At 44.6% G+C, this 24,567-nt stretch overlaps 1 protein-coding gene across 2 annotated transcripts in view; it reads right to left on the bottom strand.

Annotated features, from left to right (window-relative positions):
* Nucleotides 1-24,567, bottom strand: part of eps15 (epidermal growth factor receptor pathway substrate 15) — a 341,920-nt gene that overhangs the window by 217,374 nt on the left and 99,979 nt on the right. For both annotated transcript variants that reach the window (XM_072510904.1, XM_072510905.1), the window contains exons 3-8: nucleotides 21,955-22,044; nucleotides 20,948-20,995; nucleotides 20,708-20,803; nucleotides 19,231-19,296; nucleotides 18,642-18,767; nucleotides 13,745-13,804 (exon numbers count right to left, since the gene is read on the bottom strand). In XM_072510904.1, coding sequence (XP_072367005.1) covers nucleotides 13,745-13,804; nucleotides 18,642-18,767; nucleotides 19,231-19,296; nucleotides 20,708-20,803; nucleotides 20,948-20,995; nucleotides 21,955-22,044 — 486 coding nt within the window. The remainder of the gene's footprint in view (nucleotides 1-13,744; nucleotides 13,805-18,641; nucleotides 18,768-19,230; nucleotides 19,297-20,707; nucleotides 20,804-20,947; nucleotides 20,996-21,954; nucleotides 22,045-24,567) is intronic.

Genomic DNA, 24,567 nt, shown 5'->3' with positions numbered 1-24,567 from the left:
ATTGGGGGCGGGGCCAAATGGGAAGCGCGGGCTTTGTTCCCGAATGGTAATCATGGCGGGAACAGGGAAGCAGGAAGGAAGGAAGGAGGGGGCCTCGCACAGTGGGAGCCGAGGTCACGGGGGGAAGCCGAGGTCGGCCAGAGTTTGCTGACTTCTGGGAGCAACATGGGGGGTGCAATTACACTAGTGAGGGATCTAGCGGGGGGGGTGGGGAGTTAACTGGGTTGCTGCTGCTGGGGAGAAGGGGGAGCTGGTATGGGGTGGGGTGGTCGGGGCGGGAGGGCGCCGTTGGGGGGAGATACGGCTACGTGGGAACCAGGTGAGGAGCTGGATTGAAAAAGGAGATGGCTAGTCGACAAGGGGGGGGGGTAATGAGCCCCCGAACCCGGCTGATCACGTGGAATGTGAGAGGGCTGAACGGGCCGATAAAGAGGGCACGGGTACTCGCACACCTAAAGAAACTTAAGGCAGATGTGGTTATGCTGCAGGAGACGCATCTGAAACTGATAGACCAGGTCAGACTACGCAAAGGATGGGTGGGGCAGGTGTTTCATTCGGGGCTAGATGCAAAAAACAGGGTGGTGGCTATACCAGTGGGGAAGCGGGTAATGTTTGAGGCAAAGACCATAGTGGCGGATAGTGGGGGCAGATACGTGATGGTGAGTGGCAAATTGCAAGGGGAGGCGGTGGTCTTAGTGAACGTATATGCCCCGAACTGGGATGATGCCAACTTTATGAGGCGTATGTTAGGACGTATCCCGGACCTAGAGGTGGGGAAGTTGGTAATGGGTGGAGATTTTAACACGGTGCTGGACCCAGGGCTGGACAGATCGAGGTCCAGGACCGGAAGGAGGCCGGCTGCAGCTAGGGTGCTTAAGGACTTTATGGAGCAGATGGGAGGAGTAGACCCCTGGAGATTTAGTAGACTTAGGAGTAAGGAGTTTTCGTTTTTCTCCTATGTCCACAAAGTTTATTCACGGATAGACTTTTTTGTTTTGGGAAGGGCACTGATCCCGACGGGGACGGAGTACATGGCTATAGCTATTTCGGATCACGCTCCACATTGGGTGGACCTGGAGATAGGGGAGGAAAAAGAACAGCGCCACCCTGGAGAATGGACATGGAATTATTGGCAGATGAGGGGGTGTGTTTAAGGGTGAGGGGGTGTATTGAAAGGTACTTGGAACTCAATGATAATGGGGAGGTTCAGGTGGGAGTGGTCTGGGAGGCGCTGAAGGCAGTGGTTAGAGGGGAGCTGATATCTATTAGGGCACATAAAGGAAAGCAGGAGGGTAGGGAAAGGGAGCGGTTGTTGAAAGAACTTCTGAGGGTGGACAGACAATATGCGGAGGCACCGGAGGAGGGACTGTACAGGGAAAGGCAAAGGCTACATGTAGAATTTGACTTGTTGACTACGGGTAATGCAGAGGCACAATGGAGGAAGGCACAGGGTGTACAGTACGAATATGGGGAGAAGGCAAGCAGGTTGCTGGCCCACCAACTGAGGAAAAGGGGAGCAGCGAGGGAGATAGGGGGGGTGAGAGATGAGGAGGGAGAGATGGAGCGGGGAGCGGAGAGAGTGAATGGAGTGTTCAAGGCATTTTATGAAAGATTATATGAAGCTCAGCCCCCGGATGGGAAGGAGAGAATGATGTGCTTTCTGGATCAGCTGGAATTTCCTAAGGTGGAGGAGCAGGAGAGGACGGGACTGGGAGCACAGATTGAGACGGAGGAAGTAGTGAAAGGGATTGGGAGCATGCAGGCGGGGAAGGCCCCGGGACCAGGCGGATTCCCAGTTGAATTCAATAGGAAATATATGGACTTGCTGGCCCCGCTACTGATGAGAACCTTTAATGAGGCGAGGGAAAGGGGGCAGCTGCCCCCGACTATGTCAGAGGCAACGATATCGCTCCTCCTAAAGAAGGAAAAAGACCCGCTGCAATGCGGGTCCTATAGGCCTATTTCCCTCCTGAATATGGACGCTAAGATTCTGGCCAAGGTAATGGCAACGAGGATAGAGGATTGTGTCCCGGGGGTGGTTCATGAGGACCAAACTGGGTTTGTGAAGGGGAGACAGCTGAATACAAATATACGGAGGCTGCTAGGGGTAATGATGATGCCCCCACCAGAGGGGGAAGCGGAGATAGTGGTGGCGATGGATGCCGAGAAAGCATTTGATAGAGTGGAGTGGGATTATTTGTGGGAGGTGTTGGGGAGATTTGGCTTTGGAGATGGGTATATCAGATGGGCACAGTTGCTGTATAGGGCCCCGATGGCGAGCGTGGTCATGAATGGACGGGGGTCTGATTATTTTCGGCTCCATAGAGGGACGAGGCAGGGATGTCCTCTGTCCCCGTTATTGTTTGCACTGGCGATTGAGCCCCTGGCCATAGCATTGAGGGGTTCCAGGAAGTGGAGGGGAGTACTCAGGGGAGGAGAAGAACACCGGGTATCTCTGTATGCGGATGATTTGTTGCTATATGTGGCAGACCCGGCGGAGGGGATGCCAGAGATAATGCGGATACTTGGGGAGTTTGGGGATTTTTCAGGGTATAAATTGAACATGGGGAAAAGTGAGTTGTTTGTGGTGCATCCAGGGGAGCAGAGCAGAGAAATAGAGGATTTACCGTTGAGGAAGGTAACAAGGGACTTTCGGTATTTGGGGATCCAGATAGCCAAGAATTGGGGTACATTACATAGGCTTAATTTAACGCGGTTGGTGGAACAGATGGAGGAGGACTTTAAGAGATGGGACATGGTGTCCCTGTCACTGGCAGGGAGGGTGCAGGCGGTTAAAATGGTGGTCCTCCCGAGATTCCTTTTTGTGTTTCAGTGCCTCCCGGTGGTGGTCACGAAGGCTTTTTTCAAAAGAATCGAGGAGAGTATTATGAGTTTTGTGTGGGCCGGGAAGACCCCAAGAGTGAGGAGGGGATTTCTGCAGCGTAGTAGGGACAGGGGGGGGATGGCACTACCGAGCCTAAGTGAGTACTACTGGGCCGCCAATATTTCAATGGTGTGTAAGTGGATGGGAGAAGAGGAGGGAGCGGCGTGGAAGAGATTGGAGAGGGCGTCCTGCAGTGGGACTAGCCTACAAGCTATGGTGACGGTGCCGCTGCCGTTCTCACCGAAGAAATACACCACAAGCCCGGTGGTGGTGGCTACATTGAAAATTTGGGGGCAGTGGAGACGGCATAGGGGAAAGACGGGAGCCTCGGTGCGGTCCCCGATAAGAAATAACCATAGGTTTGTTCCGGGGAGAATGGATGGAGGATTTGGAGCATGGCAAAGAGCAGGGGTAGCACAATTGAGAGATCTGTTCGTAGATGGGACGTTTGCGAGTCTGGGAGCGCTCACGGAAAAATATGGGTTGCCCCAAGGGAATGCATTTCGGTATATGCAACTGAGGGCTTTTGCGAGGCAACAGGTGAGGGAATTCCCGCAGCTCCCGACGCAGGAGGTGCAGGATAGAGTGATCTCAGAGACATGGGTGGGGGATGGTAAGGTGTCGGACATATATAGGGAAATGAGGGACGAGGGGGAGATCATGGTAGATGAGCTGAAAGGGAAATGGGAAGAAGAGCTGGGGGAGGAGATTGAGGAGGGGTGTGGGCTGATGCCCTACGTAGGGTAAACTCATCGTCCTCATGTGCCAGGCTAAGCCTGATACAATTTAAGGTGTTACACAGGGCGCATATGACTGGAGCACGGCTCAGTAAATTTTTTGGGGTAGAGGATAGGTGTGCGAGATGCTCGAGAGGCCCAGCGAATCACACCCACATGTTCTGGTCATGCCCGGCACTACACGGGTTTTGGGTGGGGGTGGCAAAGGTGCTTTCGAAGGTGGTGGGGGTCCAGGTCCGACCAAGCTGGGGGTTGGCTATATTTGGGGTTGCAGAAGAGCCGGGAGTGCAGGAGGCGAGAGAGGCTGATGTTTTGGCCTTTGCGTCCCTAGTAGCCCGGCGCAGGATATTGTTAATGTGGAAGGAAGCCAAACCCCCGGGTGTGGAGACCTGGATAAACGACATGGCAGGGTTTATAAAGTTAGAACGGATTAAGTTCGTATTAAGGGGTTCGGCTCAAGGGTTCACCAGGCGGTGGCAACCGTTCGTCGACTACCGCACAGAAAGATAGAGGGAATGGAAAAGAAGAAGACAACAGCAGCAACCCAGGGGGGAGGGGGAAGGGGGGGGAGGAATTGGACGGACTCTCAGGGATGTTATTGTATATGTATAGGCACTTGTTTTAGGTAATGTATATTGGACTGTTGGATTGTATCTTTGGAGAGTATTTATTCTTGACCAGGCAGTTGCCATTTAGTTTGGTTTTTGTTTCTGTTCATATATTATTTATTTATTTGTTTAAAACTGGCCACTGTTATTTATATTGCTTTATTGTTGTTTAAAAGAAACACTACGAACTGTTATGTTTGGCCAAAAAATCTTGAATAAAATATATATATATTTTTTAAAACAGTCATAAATTAAGCGGTGGCAGTCTTGGCTCAGTAGCTGTCGTGTTTTCTACATGTGACTACATTTCACAAGTACTTCACTGGTTATAAAGTGCTTTGAGACGTCCTGAGCAACATTCCCTATAACTTATTTTGAGAGCGTGGATGATGATTTCTTAAACTGTATGGTGCTTGTTAATTTTTTTTGCGTCACTATGCGTAGACGGGAAAAGGGTTGCTTTTTACGCAACCTGGGTGGGAATTTTACGGTTTCTGCATGGCCTGTGTAGCCATTGTAGCTTAGAGCAAACACTGGTCCACAGGGTGTGGGTGGTGCTTTATAAATATATCTTTCATTTTCAATCAAATGCACTCAGCTACAAAGTTATGAACTGTATTAGTGATGAAACTACAGAGTACGATACCATTGTAGTTATTTCACCGGATTAATGATCCAGAGTCATGAATGCTATTCTTATCAAGGCAGCAGGGGGGAATTTTAATTCAGTTAATTAAATAATCTGAATATTGCGCTTATATCAGGAATAATAATCAGGAAACTACAGGTTGTTATAAAAACCTCCCTTGTTCACTGATGTCCTTCAGGGAAAGAAATTTGCCATCATTACCTGGTCTAGTCTATGTGACTTCAGAGACAAAGCAATGTAGTTGACACTTAACTGCCCTCTGAAGTGGACTAGCGACCCACTCAGCTGTATCAAAACTGTTACGAGAAAGTTTAAGAGTAAAAACATTGGATTGAAATGACCGAGCGACCAATTCAGTTGAATCGGTACTACTATGAGAAATTTTAAGAATAAATATGTCAGACTGACCACTCGCACCGACCTATGCACCAAACTTAAGAGACAAAAAGGCACACTCAGCCTAGTCAATGCTACAAAGTCTTTCCAAGTAACATCAAAGGCTTGTGTCAAAATTAGGAGAGCTGTCCAACAGACTAGCCAAGCAACAAGCTAATGTTGTCATACACACAGAATCATACCTTTCTGCCAATGTCCCAGATTCTTCCCGCAACATGCTTGGGTCTGACCTAATGATGGGACCAGGGCCCAGAGGTGGAACACACTCATATAGTCAGAAAAAAGTGCCCTGGGAGTCCACAACATTTGACTCTGGATGCCATGAGGTTTCACAGCATGAGTTTGAACATGGTAAATAATCTGCTGATTACCAACTACCACACTCCCTTAGCTGATACTCCTCCACATTGACCACCACCACTTGGAAGAAGCAATAAGGGTAAAAAGGGCACATCACCATGAGTTTCTTATTAGCATCACTATTAACCAAACCAGAAAGGTCCTAGTCATAGCTGCCAGACTGTGTCTGTGGTACGTGGTGAGAGAACCAACATATTGGAAAACGTCTGCTTGACCAATCCATTTGTCAAAAATGCATCAGTCCCTGAGAGTATTGAAAGGCATTATGCCTTATAAATGAAGTGCCAATCCGGTGAAACTACAATACAAGACATTATATGAATGATCTTGGGCTTAGGCTAGTTTAGCTCAGTTGGCTAGACAGCTGGTTTTGTGATGCGGAGCGAGGCCAGTAGCGCAGGTTCAATTCCTGTACCGGCTGAGGTTATTCATGAAGGCCTGCCTTCTCAACCTTTCTCCTCACCAGAGGTGTGGTGATCCTCAGTTTAAATCACCTCCAGCCAGCTCCCCTTCGAAGGGGAGAGCAGCCTATGGTCATCTGGGACTATGGTAACTCTACCTTACCTTTATGCATGCCAAACAGCAGAAGCTGCAAGCCACAGAAAGAGCTGTGATCTAATACCCAACCCATCAGATCAAAGCTCAAGGAGGAACTAAAGAGGGTTTAAACAAAGTTTTCACAAAGGAAAATATAGACCTGACAAACAGAAAAATTGGCAGTAATGTCCTATTCACAAAATGCAGGGCAAATCAGAAGCTTGCAATTTGAGGGAGCAGGGCGGCAAATAAATTTGAATTTGAGGACTTTAAATTTAATATGCTGGAGGGCTAGGAACAAATGTTGGTCAACAAGCCTGCAGTGGACTTCCGGTGGCACCCTCGAGGAAGCAGGTTGCAGGTCGGATCGCTCCCGCCCGGGATGGGCAAACGGACCTTTTCCAACGGACTTTTTCGGGACCTGGCGACCTGAATCGGTGGAGGGGACGATAGGGAAGAGGCTTTCCCCCCCGGGGTATGGACAGCTGGACCAGAAGTGGTCAAGTGGAGCAGCAAGGATCGAAGCGGGAGCAGCGGGGACCCCAGACCGGGCGGTGAAGCATGGCAGACGGCAGGGACCAGGGAGCAGAGGCTCACTGGCCAAGAGAGCAACAGATGGAGTTCTTCAGGAATTGCTTCGCCGAACTGAAGAGGGTCACGTTGGGCCCGATGAGGGCAGTAATGGACCGTATGGTCGAGACACAGGCGGTCCAGGAGAAGGCGTTCAGGGAGGTCGAGGTGAAGCTCTCCAGCCAGGCGGACACGGTAACGGTGCTGGAGCACGAGGTGGAGGAGCTGAACTCCCGCCAGAGGAGGATGCAGGAGCAGCTTGAAGAGCTGGGGAACAGAGCCAGGAGGCAGAACTTGAGGATCGTGGGCCTCCCCGAGGGCTGCGAGAGATCGGATGTGGGTGCATACGTGATGGGTATGCTCGAGGCGCTGATGGGACCGGAGGCCTTCCCTCGACCCCTGGAGTTGGATGGGGTGCACAGAGCCCCCGCAAGGAAGCCCAGGACGGGCGGCCGACCGAGGGCCTTCGTGGTCCGCTTTCACCGGCTTGCTGACAGGGAACGTGTGCTGCGATGGGCCAAGGTGGAGAGGAGCAGCAGATGGGAGAACTGCGAGGTGTGCATTTACCAGGACTGGGGAACGGAGCTGGCCAAGAGGCGTGCAGGATTCACCAAGGTAAAGGCAGCCCTCTACAAAAAGGAGGTGGGGTTTGGAATGCTGTATCCTGCGAAGCTTTGGGTTACATTTGAGGAACTCCATTACTACTACCAGAACAGGTCTGGGCTTTCACTAAAGAAAAGAAGCTGGACTTGACCTAACGGGCACTTAGTTTTTTCAGTGCTGTACAGTGGCGGCGGTCCGTTAACCTTGCTCTGACTAGGTGTGGACTTTTATTAAAAGAAGAAGCTGGACTTGAACTAAAGGACTCTGGGCTCTCAGAGCTTTTGTGTGGCGGCGGTTTGTTAAATTATCCTGTACTGTAACGATTTATCCAAGATTGTTTTCAGCCTGGACAGAGAGCGGGGGCTGGAGGGCGCACTGCTTAGGGTGTTTTGGGGAGATTGCAACGAGGGGGGAGCCCTGCAAAGGGGGCCTTGCACTTGGTACCTTTTGGCGGGAGATCGGGGCTTCTGATAAGGGGATGGGCTAGGGGCTGGTTAAGGGACCTGAAAGGGCACGGGGAGATACAATTAGGTTAATGGGTCCTTGTTGTGTGGGGGGAGGGCCCGAGCATTCGGGCGGGAGACAGTCAGGCTCCAAGGGTAGGGGTCAGCGTAGCTAGCGTAGGTCAGGGGGCACCAGGGAGAGTAGGAGGAGGGGCAGGCTAGGGCCAAGCGCAGGGCTGACCTGGCAGGTCAGGCCTCGGGGGGCAGGGGAGGTTTGGGGGAAGGGGGGGGGGGGGGGGGGGGGAGTAGAGCAGAGGAGACTTAAGCACTTAAGTGGGCAAGGGGGAGTGACCAGGGATTCCCCCGGGGTAGAAGGTCGCTTGCAGACTCTCAGGGAACAGCGCAGGAAACCGACAGCGGCAGCACCCGAGGGGGTGGAGGGGGGGTTAGAGCCACGTTAGTTTAGTTGAACACGTGGGGCATGGGCAAACAGAGGTGATAGGGGAAGTGCGTTATTAACATGTGTATTCTTTCCCATTGTTCGTTTTCACTTTGTTAAGACTCTTTGCACAGGGCCTTTTTTTCTCTTGTGAATGTTACAAATTTGTTTTAAATAAAAAATTTCAACAAAACAAAAACAAGCCTGCAGTGATAAATCAGGCGGCAAGATTTACTGCAGTACAGAATGTGAGTGGAAGCTTAGGGCCTTGAGAGATTATGGATACAGAGCCAGAAAGGAGAAATGACAAAGGTGCCAACAAGGGTATAAATGGCAGAAGATACGAGTGGAAGTGGGCAATGTTGCAAAGGTAAAAATGAGCAGTCTTGGGAAATGTCAGGATGAGGGGTTTTAAGTTCAGCTCTGGACAAAAAGAATGTGCTTTCTGGCTCAGCCTGAGCAAGTCGCTAGGGCAGAGCTTGGACGCAGCAGCACAAAGTGGAGATTAAGGAGGTTTGGTTTTCACTTTGTGTCAGACAGGTATGAGGACATGAAAGAGGAGAACACAGATAGAGCCTCAGGGGATTCTGATGGTAACTGCTTAGAGGTGGACAGAAAATACCTTTCTGGAGATATGTTTGAAAACAAACAACCTTGGTATTACAGTTAATAAATACATTCTCATATTTTTTTGTACAATGTTCTTTGGAGCTTTCAAGGCATGCAGCAGTTTCTGAAAACCTGCAGCAAGTATTGTACTTGAATTCAACTTTCCGACATAGTCTTACAGGCTTTTACAAACACTACATATAATGTGCACATGCACAGATTTTGCTCCTCTTCCATGCACACGCTATGCCTCCAAACCTGCTTCCCACAAACAAAGTTGATTACATTTCTCACATGCACTTGGGATGCCATTCCTTCATACTACACAAACAATAATATACATTTAAATGGTTTCTTTAACATAGCCAAACATTACAAAATATTTCATAGTTGGGGTTCAGACGCAAGTAGGAAGACACTAAATGCCTCCAAAAACACAATCACAGGAGTAGGTTTAAGCTAGCTGTTGAAGATGGTAAGAAATGCAGCAAAGCAAATACATTTGGAATTGTGCACCATTGGTTGAGCCCAAGAGAGCATACAGCAGGGGAACAGGAACAGAGGGTGAATGTGAATTTTTTTGAAAGAATATGAACAGGAATGTTTCAGTCACCCCCAACACCCTGTCCCCTTCCCAAGGCACCTCCCCATGCAAACGCAGGAGATGTAACACTGCCTTTTTACCTACTCTCTCCTCACCAAGGCCCCAAACACTCCTTTCAGCTGAAGCAACGACTTAAGTGTGCTTCTTTCAATCTAGATTACTGTATTTTCTACTGACAATGTGTTCTCCTCTGCATTGGAGAAATCAAACACAGATGGGGTGACCGCTTTGCGAAATACCTCCATTCAGTCCACAAGCATGACCCTGAGCTTTCAGTAGCCTGTCATTTTAATTCTCCATCTTGCTTTCATGTTGACATTTCTCTCCTCTATCTACTGCATTGTTCCAGTGAAGATGAACAGAAGTTCAAGGTATAGTACCTCATCTTTTGATTAGGCCTGCTGTACTCAACACAGGAGCTAAACAATTCCAGACCACCATCTCAGCAGCCATGTTGTTTCCTTTTGTTTACATGTTTCGGTTTTCAGTCAATAGCACACCTGCTCAAGGCATATCCTTTGTTTCTTGTCTTTCTCTATCACTATTTCCTTTGGCCAATTATTTTGTCTTTTATTTTTATTTCAGTTTTTCCAGAATACACAGTATTCTGCTTTTTGATGTTTTAAGTTTTGTCAATTTGGAGTTGCAGAAAATTCTTCTTAATTCTGGACCCCAGTAGTCTGATAGTGATTTGCAGGTGTAGAAAAGAATCTGGCAACATATTCATTTCTAATTTAATAATAAATATTTCTTGATTCCCACTTCCATTAGAACAAAGGTACAATTGCAGGAATCTCAATTACAGGAATACACTTCCATTTCTGTTAGATTCTGCTAGCAGGCAACGGTGCATGCATATGTTTGGCATCACCTAGCTATTTGGATAATGCAATTTTAATCTTTAACATCATGAGTTCGTCAAATAATTCATGACCATGCATCAGTGGATAAATATCCTATTCAAAAGCTATGAAATTTTATTATGGAAACATTGCCTCGTTCCCTACAATCAGGCTTCAAAGCTTGGGTTTATTTTTATTGCCAAATATCAACCAATGTGCATCATATAAGTTATGTCAGCATGGCATACACAGCATGCACATGCTTAAGCATATATGCAACACACGCACATTTATGAACCCAATTTTCATATTAGAAAATTAGGAATTTCTTCAAATTTAGAGGCAAGCATTTTTGAAATCTAAACCGTTGTCTTGGGGACAGAAGGTGTACATGGTGAATGTTAGTACAATGAGTCTTATGAATGGGAGAGGCCAGGATTGGGACCTTGGGAAATTCAAGGGTGACGGCATAGGTACAAGTGACGAAGCAATTGCTGGAGATGAGCTAGCTACATTCAGACAGTAGAAATGAAGCAATGTCAGGGCAGTGTCAGCGAGGTGTCAGTAGAGGAGGATAAAATAATCAAACAAGTCAGAAGTCAACTAAGAATAATGCATTTCCATTACAGTCATGTGTAATGTTGTTGCTGCTAATCAGGGCAGTTTTTCAACAATGATGGAAACCAGACTGAATGGATTCAAAACTCAAGCTCAGCAACCTCTCATTAATTTTGTGAAAATGCTAAATGATGAAGTGCATTGTTTTCTCTTCAATGCTGAAAACAAATTTGTGTTGGACCAAACTTTTCAGTAGAAAGAGTAGATTAGACAGTAACTGCCATAAACAATAATAATAATCACTTATTGTCACAAGTAGGCTTCAATGAAGCTACTGTGAAAAGCCCCTAGTCGCCACATTCCAGCGCCTGTTCGGGGAGGCCAGTACGGGAATTGAACCCGCGCTGCTGGCCTTGTTCTGCATTACAAGTCAGCTGTTTAGCCCACTGTGCTAAACCAGCCCCTTGTTCAAGCACACATGTTCAGTTAAACACAAAAATCAGCAAGTGTCTGACTTGCCCTGCACCTCCAGACTGTTCCACAATCGGCATCTCGCCAAGACACTTACACTCACATTCATAAAGGGATTGTGGTATTTACCCACTGAACACGGCAGAAAAAGCTACAGCTTGTCCATTCATTTAAAAGTGAATGTTAAAGGTGGGATATGTCTTCATAACTAACAAACAACTTCTCTACCACTGAAAATTAGATTTTTGAAGTGGGTACATAGAACAGTACAGCACAGAACAGGCCCTTCAGCCCTCGATGTTGTGATTTTAGTCTTTCATATACCCTAAAGTTTATGTTTTTGTTTAAAATAATCAAATCTTGGGAGGGGTGGGGGGGTAAATCTATTGGTTCTAACAAAATGTTCTGATTTTTCTTTAAATATTAACAGTCCCCAACTGGATTGTAACGTACACTAGATTTATATCAAGCCTCATACCTCTTGGTTTTGTAACTACATAGAACAGTACAGCGCAGAACAGGCCCTTCAGCCCTCGATGTTGTGCCTTTAGTCTTTCATATACACTACTGTTGGAAGATTTTTTTAAAAATGTTATTCCATTCTCTTATCTCGCCTTCGCAATTCCATCTTTCTTTTCCTCTCTGTTTTGTTTTCTGCACATTATTTGACGTGGAATTAAAGATTCTAACTTCTGGTTTACGTTGTTTTTTTCAGGAAGGATTCTTCAATCTGACTGGTTAAGACAACACACTATTGCTTACCACAGGTCCCAGATCCACTTTGATGAGTACTGCACTGTGCTTGCTTCCTAATAACATCAACTTCCAGTGCAAAGCTAACTGCAAACCTGCAGGTAAGCATAAGTGTGTGAAGCAACTGCCGTCTACTCACCGCTGACTGCAAAACCTGAGCCACTGAATTTCAAGCTGATACCAATGTACTGTTCAAGTTTCAGTGTCATAACTTCAGGCATCGGAACCCTTAAGATATGCTTCCGCATTTAATGCGTTCCAACCTCAGAATAATGTGGTACATAGAACGATACAGCGCAGTACAGGCCCTTCGGCCCACGATGTTGCGCCGAAACAAAAGCCATCTAACCTACACTATGCCATTATCATCCATATGCTTATCCAATAAAATTTTAAATGCCCTCAATGTTGGCGAGTTCACTACTGTAGCAGGTAGGGCATTCCACGGCCTCACCACTCTTTGCGTAAAGAACCTACCTCTGACCTCTGTCCTATATCTATTACCCCTCAGTTTAAAGCTATGTCCCCTCGTGCCAGCCATTTCCATCCGCGGGAGAAGGCTCTCACTGTCCACCCTATCCAACCCCCTGATCATTTTGTATGCCTCTATTAAGTCTCCTCTTAACCTTCTTCTCTCCAACGAAAACAACCTCAAGTCCATCAGCCTTTCCTCATAAGATTTTCCCTCCATACCAGGCAACATCCTGGTAAATCTCCTCTGCACCCGCTCCAAAGCCTCCACGTCCTTCCTATAATGCGGTGACCAGAATTGTACGCAATACTCCAAATGCGGCCGTACCAGAGTTTTGTACAGCTGCAACATGACCTCCTGACTCCGGAACTCAATCCCTCTACCAATAAAGGCCAACACTCCATAGGCCTTCTTCACAACCCTATTAACCTGGGTGGCAACTTTTGTATCTCTTGTATGTCTTGTATGTTGTATATCACTTGTATGTTTGTGTTTTGAAATTTCATTGTAAAACTATAATCTAGTTATCCTATCCCATAAGGTTTATGAATCAAAACCTAGGAGCACTGTATTTCAAATTACATGGTTTATTCCTGAGGGTCTGTCATCTCCTGTGCACAGGAACCCAACATTAGAAAGATAATTTAAAGTACAAAAGAACCAGATCAGAAATTCCAGCCATAAATCACAAATGCTAGAATAAACTTCAAGAAAATAGCACATTTCAGGGTCAGGAGGAACAATAAATAGGCAGTTTGCTCTCTGATCAATATTAGAATTCCTAACTTCCCACATGTCAGGACAGCAGATAACTGAATGATGCAAACTACAGAGATCCCTCAACTCCACTTTGTGTTGCGTTAGCTACTCCTAGTTGAGATGGTGTTAAGGGTGGTGGTACAATTGGTCACACTACCCCACATCGGCAGTGTTCCTATTCCCTTCGTCAGAAATTATTGTAGATGTGCAGATAGATTGGCCTTAATGCTCCTAGCTGTCCTTGCAAATCCTTGACTCCATTCCATGTGAAACTGACCAAAGGATATTACAACTTGAGTGAGATATCAGAGACTTTTTTTTATAACTCAATACAGCCTTCTTGCACAATCTGTATTGTAAATGTATATACATATATATATTACATATGTAAATAAAATCCAACCCCTGCTGCACCAAAATAGATATCTGTACAATAAATTTGCAACTTACAACAGCAAATTCATCTCGGTCTAATAATCCATCGCGGTCGGTATCACTGAGGTCCCAGACCTAAAAGATAATAAAAGATAAAGTAAGCATTTAACTAGTCCAATACTGAACATTCTTTATGACTCAAATTAACCAGAATTTGCTCTCAGCCATGAACAAATGGCGTGACAGTTGTTTATTACACTGCTCATTGACGTTCTATGGAATTGTATACTCAAATTTAGTGATTAGAAAGCTATACCAGCATAGTGCTTCCTACCAGGGTCTGGAACCTTTGCAAACAGGACAAGTGTCATGTGAGAGTACCTTTAAGAAATGGGTGCTTAAGAAATGTACCTTTAAGAAATGGGTGTTTATCAGTGATGTTAGAGGGTGGGTGGAGCTGGGCTGTCTGTCGGCTTTTTACTTTCGATTTAGGCTGTTTGCTGCAGGGTGTTTTATGGTTTCGTTTTCAGTGTTGGAGCTGAAGCCAGACAAAGCAGGTGTACTGTTGATGTCTCTGCCATGAAAAGACTATCTTTTGATCATTTGGTGAATTCAGAATTATAAATGTTCTCAGTAGTGAATGTAAACCTAATGTGCTTCTGTTAAAAGGTGTTTCTTTTGTCTTCTGGATGTTGTTTGGGAAGTTATTAAGGATTACTTAGTGTTGTATTCTTTGGGGGTTGTATTTGAATTAATGGTTGCTAAGATGTTCACTGTATGTTTTAAAAAGGTTCACTTGAGTTCATAGAATAAATATTGTTTTGCTTTAACAAATACTTTTCGATTTCTGCTGTACCACACCTGTAGAGTGGGCCATGTGCTCCCCACACCACAATCTATTAAAAGTTGTGGGTCAGGTGAACTCCATGATACACTTTGGGGTTCTCTAAACCCTGGCCCATAACACAAGCAACTCTCCTTAATCAGTCAGCTCAAAGGATTGTCTCTAAGCAACAAAGAATCTGAACAAGGAAGTGGTGCTTAGAACAGTCAATCCAAAATCAAATCAGGAATAGAAAGCAAAATAGAGGGAAAGAAAAATTGGATTAAGTGAGAGATAAATGAGAAAGAAAAATTAAATTGTTTTGTAAATCTCCCAACAATAATTAAATTCTGAAGAAATAAGACTCCACGCTTAATTTTCACTGGCAGAGAGGTTATTTGCTGGCAATTAAGACTTATCACATCATTAGAAATTTACTTACACTGGAATGGGTAAGTCCTTACTTTTTGTGACAGTTTTTGTAGATACATTATACCAGAAATGCGTGAGTGTACATACCAGGAAAAAGTATGAGGTTAGGTCTCTTTTCCCTTGAGAAAAGAAGGCTGAGGGGTGACCTAATAGCAATCTTGACAATTATGAAACATTTTGATCAAAGTGGATGTAGAGACAATATTTCCTCTTGTGGCGAAGATCAAGAGGCCATCAATATAAGACAGTCACCAAGAAATCCAATTGGGAATTCAGAATGCTCGAATGTAAAAGTATTTAAGGCATGGTTGTAGATGCTAAGCTCCACCTCAGACAAGAAATCCTGTTGCGAGGGAACAGATACACAAGAAACTTGACACCATCCAGGACAGAGCAGCTTGCTTGACTGGCACCCCATCCACCACCATAAACACTCACTCCCTTTACCACAAATGGATGGTGGAATAATAATAATAATTGCTTATCATAGAATTTACAGTGCGGGAGGCCATTCGGCCCATCGAGTCTGCACCGGCTCTTGGAAAGAGCACCCTACCCTAGGTCAACACCTCCACCCTATCCCCATAACCCAGCAACCCCACCCAACACTAAGGGCAATTTTGGACACTAAGAGCAATTTATCATGGCCAATCCACCTAACCTGCACATCTTTGGTCTGTGGGAGGAAACCGGAGCACCCGGAGGAAACCCACGCACACACGGGGAGGATGTGCAGACTCCGCACAGACAGTGACCCAAGCCGGAATCGAACCTGGGACCCTGGAGCTGTGAAGCAATTGTGCTATCCACAATGCTACCGTGCTACCCCAAGTAGGTTTCAATGAAGTACTGTGAAAAGCCCCTAGTCGCCACATTCCGGCGCCTGTTCGGGGGAGGGGGGGCCAGTACGGGAATTGAACCCGCGCTGCTGCCTTGTTCTGCATTACAAGCCAATTGTTTAGCCCACTGTGCTAAACCAGCCCCATTATTATAGTGTTTATTATATACAAGGTGCACTGCAGCAACTCATCAGGTCTCCTTCAATAGCATCTAGAAAGACAAGGGCAGCATATAAATGGGAACATGATCACCTGCTCCTTCCCTCCAAATCACACACTGCAGACTTGAAATTATATTGTCGTTCCTTCACTGTCGCTGGATCAAAATCCTGGAATTCCCTCCCTGAAAGCATCGTGGGTGCACCCACACCACTTAGACTGCAGCTGTTCAAGAAGGAAGCTTACCAGCATCTTCTCCGGGTGATTAGAGATGGGCAACGAATGTTGCCCTAGCCAATGACACCCACATCCCATGAAATAATTTTTTTTTTTTTTAATTTTTATAAAAGTATGAACATCTTCCTCGTATATCAAAAATATTTTATACATAAAAGACTTAAGAATTCTGGAACTGACGCAGCAGGTTTAACATTTGGTTTCATCTTCTGCTGGTGTTACACTGCAGCTGATGTGAACTAAAACCATAATGAGATGCCTCTTAGAGAAGAACCTCACACAACAATGCTTTAGTCTAGTCAGAATCTGATATCCAAGCTATACTACCAATTTTGAACTGATGCATATGCGAGCTCACTTGCCAATGGTATGATAGCGGCAAAGTTATGGCAACCATAATTCTCTTTGTCCAGCTTTGGTAATTTTCACATGCACTTATTGACACTCAGCTATAGAAAGAGGGGAGAAAAAGGAACATGAGAGATAATGGAGGGCAGAATGGAGCACACACCAATGGGATAAATAAAAATTAGCTGAAATAAATGGAAGATGAGTCAATTTATGCAAGTTCGGGTGTGATAATTCCTACAACGAACACACAATTTGTAGATGATATGAAACTTGGAAGTCTAGTAAACATTGAAGAAGATTATAATAGGCTTCAAGGGGACACCAGACAGGATCATGGAAAGGGTGAACACATAGCAGATGAAATTCAATGCAGAAAGAGTATGAGTTGACATATTTTGGTCGGAACAATGAGGGGAAACAATACAGCTAAACGGTATAATTTTAAAGAGGGTGCAAGAAGAGAGAGAGATCGAGGGGATCTGTGCAAAAATCTGTGAAGATGGCAGGGCAAGTCAACAAAGCAGTTATGGGATCATGCACATTATAAATAGCAGCATGGAGTACAAGAGCCAGGACGTTATGCTAAACCTATATAAAATACTAGCTGATGGGGGATTTCTGTTTGATTTTCTGGGGGGGGGGGGGTGGAGTCTGTGAATACCTGTTATTGCTTTTGTTATGTATAAAATTGAAGGAGTTGAATGAAAAATACTTTTTTAAAAATACTAGCTGGGCTCCAGCTGGAGTATTTTGTCCAATTCTGGGCACCCCACATCAGGAAGACATGAATGCTTTTGAGGGTGTAGCCACCTAAAATGGCTGATTCCTGAGTTAAATGGTCAAACCCCGATCTAAAATGGCGAACAAAAAAGGCTGATGGGAAAATCAGCCAACAGGACTCAAAGGGACAGCTGCAGGCAAAACAGTGTATTCGGCTCTGGGGAAGTCAGCCCAGACCGATACCTGCAACCATGAACAGCACATCAACCCAGCTATCTGCATACTAAGCAGCCATCCCCGGGAACAATTGCTACACATTAGCAACATAAAGCCGATCCAGACTTTTTAGCGCCAGCAGTGGCTGAGACAAAGAAAGGTGGACGACCACCCCCCCGATCAAGAAATCGCCCCATTATTGGAGCATATCGAATCCAGTGATTGGGACCAAGTCCAATCACTTGGAACCAGGGTCAAGGTCCGCCCCGAGAGGCGGGAAGCCCCTGGGAACTATAAAAATAAGGGGCCAAGTTCAGATCGACCCTTCTTCTCCTACTCGCAACCTTCGAGACCCTTCGACGAAAGAACAAGTAAGTGTTACTCCAGCGATCGCTACCAGATAGGTGTTCCAGACTATCGACCCGTACCAGCCTTTTATCCCGCAGGCCAGACCCAATTCGATAGACCATTCGTTTCCCTGACCTGGTGAGCCATCACCAAAGTTAAGTATTGGCCTTTAGTGGTAGGTAATAGTCTAGAAGTAGGATTATTGTATAAGTATTTATTGCTGTATATAATAAATGATCGTTGATTTAACTTTTACTAAGCGGTGTGCTGCATTATTAATCATTACTTGAGCTTGAACCACGTGGCGGTATCAGAAAGATACCTGGCGACTCGTGAGCAAAGGTGGCAGAATTAGAGCTAATAAAACTAAGGCTAATAAGAGCAACAAGGGGTACACATGAGGTTTACAAGAATGGTTCCAGCAATGACTGAATACACAAAGGATTTAGACAGAGCAAATAAAGAGAAACTGGTTCCAATGGCTGAAGGGTCGATAGCCAGGTTCAAAGTGTCTGCAAAAGAGGCAGAGGTGACAAGTGGGAAAGTATCGTTTTATGCAACATGTGGTTAGGATTCAGAAAGCACTGCTTATTAAGGTGGTAGATACAGGTTCAAATAACCTTCAAGTGAAAATTGGACAAATACATGAAGGAGAAAAAAAAATCAGGGATATATCAGGAAACAGCAGCAGAGTCGGGCTACCAAGGTTGTTGTTCAAAGAAGCCACTTAGATTTATTGGTCTGCTTCTATGTGCACAGTTCTATGATTCTTCAACAACAAATAGCACTTTTCAGCACAATTCCCTATAGACTACCACACAATGTGCAAGGATAGTATTGTTCTTACCCTTCCCAGGACATCCACAGGTAGCTTAGAATTGAGAAGCACAGGTTTCACTTTGTCACCAGATAGGAAACCATTCACAGGATTAAGGCTGTCAAAAATTATATCATACTTCGCCTTTTCTTCCAACTGCAGTTCATAAATTAATACAGATGTAAGTTAACAACTACAAACCAAGAACTCTCATTGCTTTAGAGATGGAAATGTACATTCATATTTTTAACTAAAATTATTTACAATGACATTTGAAGACATTTAAAAGGAAAACAACTTAATTCACGAGTCTGATAATTCACATACAAAAAGTTTAAGAGTTCGAAATGTCCACAATTTCATTGACTGTTTTATAAGTTTCCAGATATTAAGAATGGAATAACGGATAGATTGCCCAAAAAAATAATTTAAAACCTAAACACCGAATTCTTTGCTTAAGTAATATATATTCGGTGTACATGAAGCATTTGGTTTTTAAAAATTATTCTTAAAAGTTCATTTGTCAAGCTACATTTCACTTTCAGTCACAGATCTTTTATTGGTTGGTCAAAAATCTCAAAAGAAGTCGATGTTAAAACTCAACATTTCAATGCTGTACCTTCACAGCCCAGGGAACATCAATAGGTGCTGAGCCACTAGCCGGTAATGGACTGTTTCTATCGTTCTAAAAATAAAAAATGACAAAATTCATCAATAAGAATTGCAGTGATCTTGGTAGAACAGTCATGTGAACAATATCCACATTTTGTTCTGTAAATATAAACCAATCCCACGACTCTCTTGCTTTAGCTCCTTAATGCATTATTTGTTTGGATGAATGGAGAGGGACCAAAAACCATGATCATTTTTTTTTTTTAAAGCCTTTTATCATTATCTTAGAATTTACAGTGCAGAAGGAGGCCATTCGGCCCATCGAGTTTGCACCAGCCCTTGGAAAGAGCACCCTACCTAAGCCCACATCTCCATCCTATCCCCACAGCTCCACCCTATCTGCGTAACCCCACCTAACCTTTTTTTTGGACACTAAGGGCAATTTAGCGTAGCCAATCCACCTAACCTGCACATTTTTGGAATGTGGGAGGAAACCGGAGCACCGGGAGAAAACCCACACAGACATGGGGAGAACGTGCAGATTGCGCACAGACAGTGACCCAAGTCAGAAATCGAACCTGGGACCCTGCAGCTGTGAAGCAACTGTACTAACTACTGTGCTGCCCCAAAGCTAGGAGACAATGGAAGAGACAGAACAGAAGGGAGAGATGGGGGAGGAAGAGCCAGGAAGAGAGAGAGAGGGTAATGATGGGAAAATGTGGGGGTAGGAAAATAAATAGAGAGAGCGAGACAGACACTGAGGGAAAAAGAACGAAAGAGAGAGAGAAAGAGAAAACGAGAGAGAGAGAAAACGAGAGAGGGAGAGAGAGAAAAGAGAGAGAAAACGAGAGAGAGAGAAAATGAGAGAGAGTGAGAAAACGAGAGAGAGAAAACGAGAGAGAGAAAACGAGAGAGAGAGAATGAATTCCATCAGTTTTGGGCTGAGCCTAAAAGCAGTACTCAGATTCAGATAATTATTGAATTCTCTGGAGCAGAGAAGACTGTGGGGTGACCTGATTGAGGTGTACAAGATTATGAGGGGAATGGACAGGGTGGATAGGGTGCAGAAAATTCCCTTAGTTGAAGGGTTACGAGAGAACACAAGTTCAAAGTAAGGGGTGGAAGGTTTAGGGGGATTTGAGGAAAAACTTTTTTTCCCCCCAGAGAGTGGTGACGATCTGGAATGCACTTCCTGAGAGGGTGTAAAGGCGGGACGCCTCACATCCTTTAAAAAGTACCTGGCATGCCATAACATTCAAGGCTATGGGCCAAGTGCTGGCAAGTGGGATTAGGTGTGCAGGTGAGGGACTTTCAGGCGCTGGTGCAGACACAATGGGCTGAAGAGCCTCTTCTGCATTGTAGGATTCTGTGATTCTGTGAAATGAGAACATATAAATTCCAGGCTGAATTCCTGGACTGCAGCCAAAAGGTCAAAACACTGCTGCCATTTCAGATTACAAAGAAGAAGAAATGAATTTACTTACAAATTTTGGTGCTGGGGCAGAAAGGTGTAAACTGTTCAGAGAGACCTCAAGTCCATTTTGTGCACAGCCTACAAGCCTTAAGGCAACAAAAAATTCCTGAAGAAAATTAAATAACAATTAAATAAATTGACTCAAGATCAAAACAATTATAACAATGCTAAAGATGTATACTATTGCACAATACTAAGTAAATCAGGCAGCAGTTACAATTTTTCTGAATTTAAAATCTTTTTAAAATACCTGTTTGTTTAAAAACCCCTTTCCATCCGCATCAGCTAATTCCCAAATCTGAAAAACACATTTGGTAGATTAAAAACATTGCACATTTTCAGAGTGTCTTTTAAATGTAAGTACAGCTTACTGATTAGCAATCACAATTATGATAACCGGATTCTGCAACCTTTGAAAACTACAGTAAAGTTCAGAAACAAAAAGGCAAAATTTAGTCAATGAATTTTACCAACACATTTTATCAACAGTATCCTAAAAACATAATTTAGGCCATGCTATTCTTATTGCCTTTGACTTTAACATCTTTATTAATTATCCACAAAAGCTGCAATCAGAATAAAACAGTGAAAGAGTTGGATATCCTCAATAGTTCAGGCATGATACAGCAGAGGATTGTGAAAGGACAATTATGATACATTTGCATGTTAGGGAAGTACAATAAGGCTGCTACTGATTCTATAGAATACTTACGCAGCCCAATTAAGAGTGAGGAAAATCCACATTCTTATTATTTTGAAAACTGCATCAAAATGTAAATTGGATAGAGAATAGACAGAGAATGGTATGGAAACAGAACTGATAATCCCCACAGGGCAATAATTATTCTTTGAATGGGGTAAAGTTAAATTATAAGACGATCAGTGGGGTTTGATATTCAGGTTCCTGACATATTAAATATCCTCAAGTGGAAGAAAGAACAAGAAAAGCAAGTTTTAAATTCTATAGATTACTCAAAAAGAGCTCTATTAAATAAGGTAAATGTAGGTAGAGTAAGTAGGAGATAATTAAATTAGTCAGAATAAAATAGGGTACTGACAAACAGTGAACAAGACAAGAGATTTAGAGGTGAAAATGGCACACAGTATTTTTTAAAGAGTTAACATTACAATACGACAAACTAGTTACTATAATGAATAATTTACTTGTTTCAACATTATACAATAAACTGATGATACTCATGCATCAACGTTTTAAGTTCAGCCAGGAACCAGAATGATAACAAAAAAAAGTTGTACCTTTCCAAGCACTAGGTCAGAAAGGCCAGACCTTTTTAAAAATAAAGCAGCTTCTGCTGCTCCGACTCGCCCACCATTCACTGTATCAATCTGTAGAAGTGAAAGAAAAGGCAATGGAAGTTTTAAGCATGGAAATGTTCTACTATGTTGCACAGACATGTTTAAAACAGAAGGCCCCATAGTGGTATGAGTGCTTGAACTTGGAAGATGCACCAAAAGCCAGGCTGGGGGGGTGGGGGGGATTAAAAACTGGAGGGAAAGGGAAATAAATGGTAACAACATACACATGGGGCACGATCTTCCCAAAAGCAGTCAAAGTTCCGGAGCGAGGGCGTTTAACTGCATGTTACCCGACACTCAGTGCCAAGAAATCCATGGCTATTCAACTCAATTCGCTTTGAATAAGAGGCCGCACATAGCCCCATTTTTTTAAGCTCCGCTTGCTGAAACCCCCCATTATAGCGAGAGACGACTTCCACGGACCACAAAAAAAATCCCCGACCTCCCCCCAGCCCAAATGCAACATGGGAGGAGCCCTGGCCCCCCACGCATCCCCAACACTCACACCAGGAAATCCCGATCGTACGCATGCAGAAAAATGCCAGCTTAGCACTGCCAACCTGGTATCCTGGCAGTGCCCTGCCAGCTGACAGTGCCACCTAGGCAGTGCCAGGCTGCCACCCAGGTGGCACTGTTAGGGTGCCAGGCTGGCACTGCCAAGGGCACCACCTTGCCTTAAGGGCTTGCAGCTGGGGGCCTCTGATCGCTTGGAGATCGCCACGAGTGCCGTTCCGTCTGGTCCCATTTGTGGGGACCAGTACCAAATGCCGCTCGATCAAGATCCCCGAGGCGAAGGGGTTGAATCCCAAAGCCTCAGGTACATTGGTTAATCTGCACATCAGAGTACGGTTTACTGCCTCGCTCTAATATGCAGGTTTGCCAAATACTGATCCTGCCCATTGTGGGCATGATTCTCCTTGCAATGTCTCACAAGATTGTATTGAATCTTGCGAGGCGTTGTGAGCCGGGTAGATCCCGGGAACGGGGTCTCCCGGTTTTCACTGGCCAAGCTGTGCAGGCGAGCTGCTTTTACGGTGCAGCAAGGCCGAAAGATTGAGCCCATGGGCTCATTTAGATGCAAATATTTACAAAGGAGAATGTGCCATCATAGGAAGCAATTGGCCCAGCTCCTCCTGTAAAATAAATGCCAACTGAAACGTATCATCCAAAATTAATTTAAAGGAAGAACTTGGATATAATAAACTTGAATGACATCCTTGTTTCTGAACATTTGAGACTAGATAAAACTACACTGTTTTCAGAAAAATATCAACTTCTTTTCCAGAAGCCATCCCTTATTCGCAAGGTCTGGGAAGAGAGATGGCAAAGTTCTCGCCTGTCTGTCAAAATAAGACCTTAGAACAGAAAAATAATGTTCAATTCAAAGCAACAACTAGAAACAGAAGCAGTGAAAAGAGGAAATATCATGGAGGTCATCCAACAAGTACCCAAAATAGCAATTCCGCAAGAGGTTATGGTTACTCAAAAGCAAATATTTTCACATTGTGACTTCATCAAAATAATATGCTCTAGACATTTTTTCTAAGGAAGAATAATGCAGAAATTAATTTACACTCAGCTTTCTAGTAATTGCAAATATATTTTTAATTATTTCTATGGCAGATAAATGGTATGGTTCAATGTATCAGCATTCCAATATCCCAAGCAGCCTTCCTTTATTTGCAAACTTAGAGACTGCATATTCCAATGACATTTGTCAAGAGGCGACCTCACAGCCAAGTCTAATCCTCTGTTCTGTACCCACCCAACTGTTACATGTATACACAGTCGCTAACGGAGTTCACTGACCATGATGAAGATCGAGAACCTGAACTGAATTTATTTGCTCTCGCTGGGTTATAAAGGCACCAAGGCCAAGTGTGGTGCTCATCCAAGTGTTCTGACTGACGGTGATTAACTAAGAACGTACAGTAAGTTTACAAGCATGCAGTCAAAAATACCATCCATTTCCAAGGGGTTAACTTTCAAATGAAACTAAAGGGAGAATATTTTAAATTTGGTAGCAATCACAAAAATTAACGTACAAGAAGCAATTATTTCCTTACTATTAAATAAATGGTCACAAGGTGATTACGAGCACTGTCGGTTGCCCTTGTCCTTCGAGATGGTAGTAGTCATGGACGTGGAAGGTGTTGTCTGAGGAGGTTTGATGAGTTTCTGCAGTGCATCATGTAGCTGCTGCTTCTATGCGTCGGTGGTGGAGGGAGTGAGTGCTTGTGAATGGGCTGCTGGTCAAGCGGACTGCTTTGTCCTGGACGGTGTCAAGCTTTTTGAGTGTTGTTGGAGCTGCACTCATCCAGGCAAGCGGAGAGTATTCCATTCTTCCCCTGATTTGAGCCTTGTAGACGGCAGACAGGCTTAGCAGAGACAGAAAGTGAGCTACTAACCCAAGGATTCCTAGCCTCTGACCTGGTCTGGTAGCCACAGTATTTATATGGCTAGTCCAGCTCAGTTCCGGTCAATAGTAACCCTCAAATGTTGATAGCGGTGTACTCAGCAATGGTAATGCCATTGAATGTCAAGGAGTGATGG

The sequence above is a fragment of the Scyliorhinus torazame genome, chromosome 7, assembly GCF_047496885.1.
Source record: "Scyliorhinus torazame isolate Kashiwa2021f chromosome 7, sScyTor2.1, whole genome shotgun sequence".
Lineage (NCBI taxonomy): Eukaryota > Metazoa > Chordata > Chondrichthyes > Carcharhiniformes > Scyliorhinidae > Scyliorhinus > Scyliorhinus torazame.
Note: the sequence above shows the minus strand (reverse complement) of the source record. Positions and strands in the feature narration are given on the sequence as shown.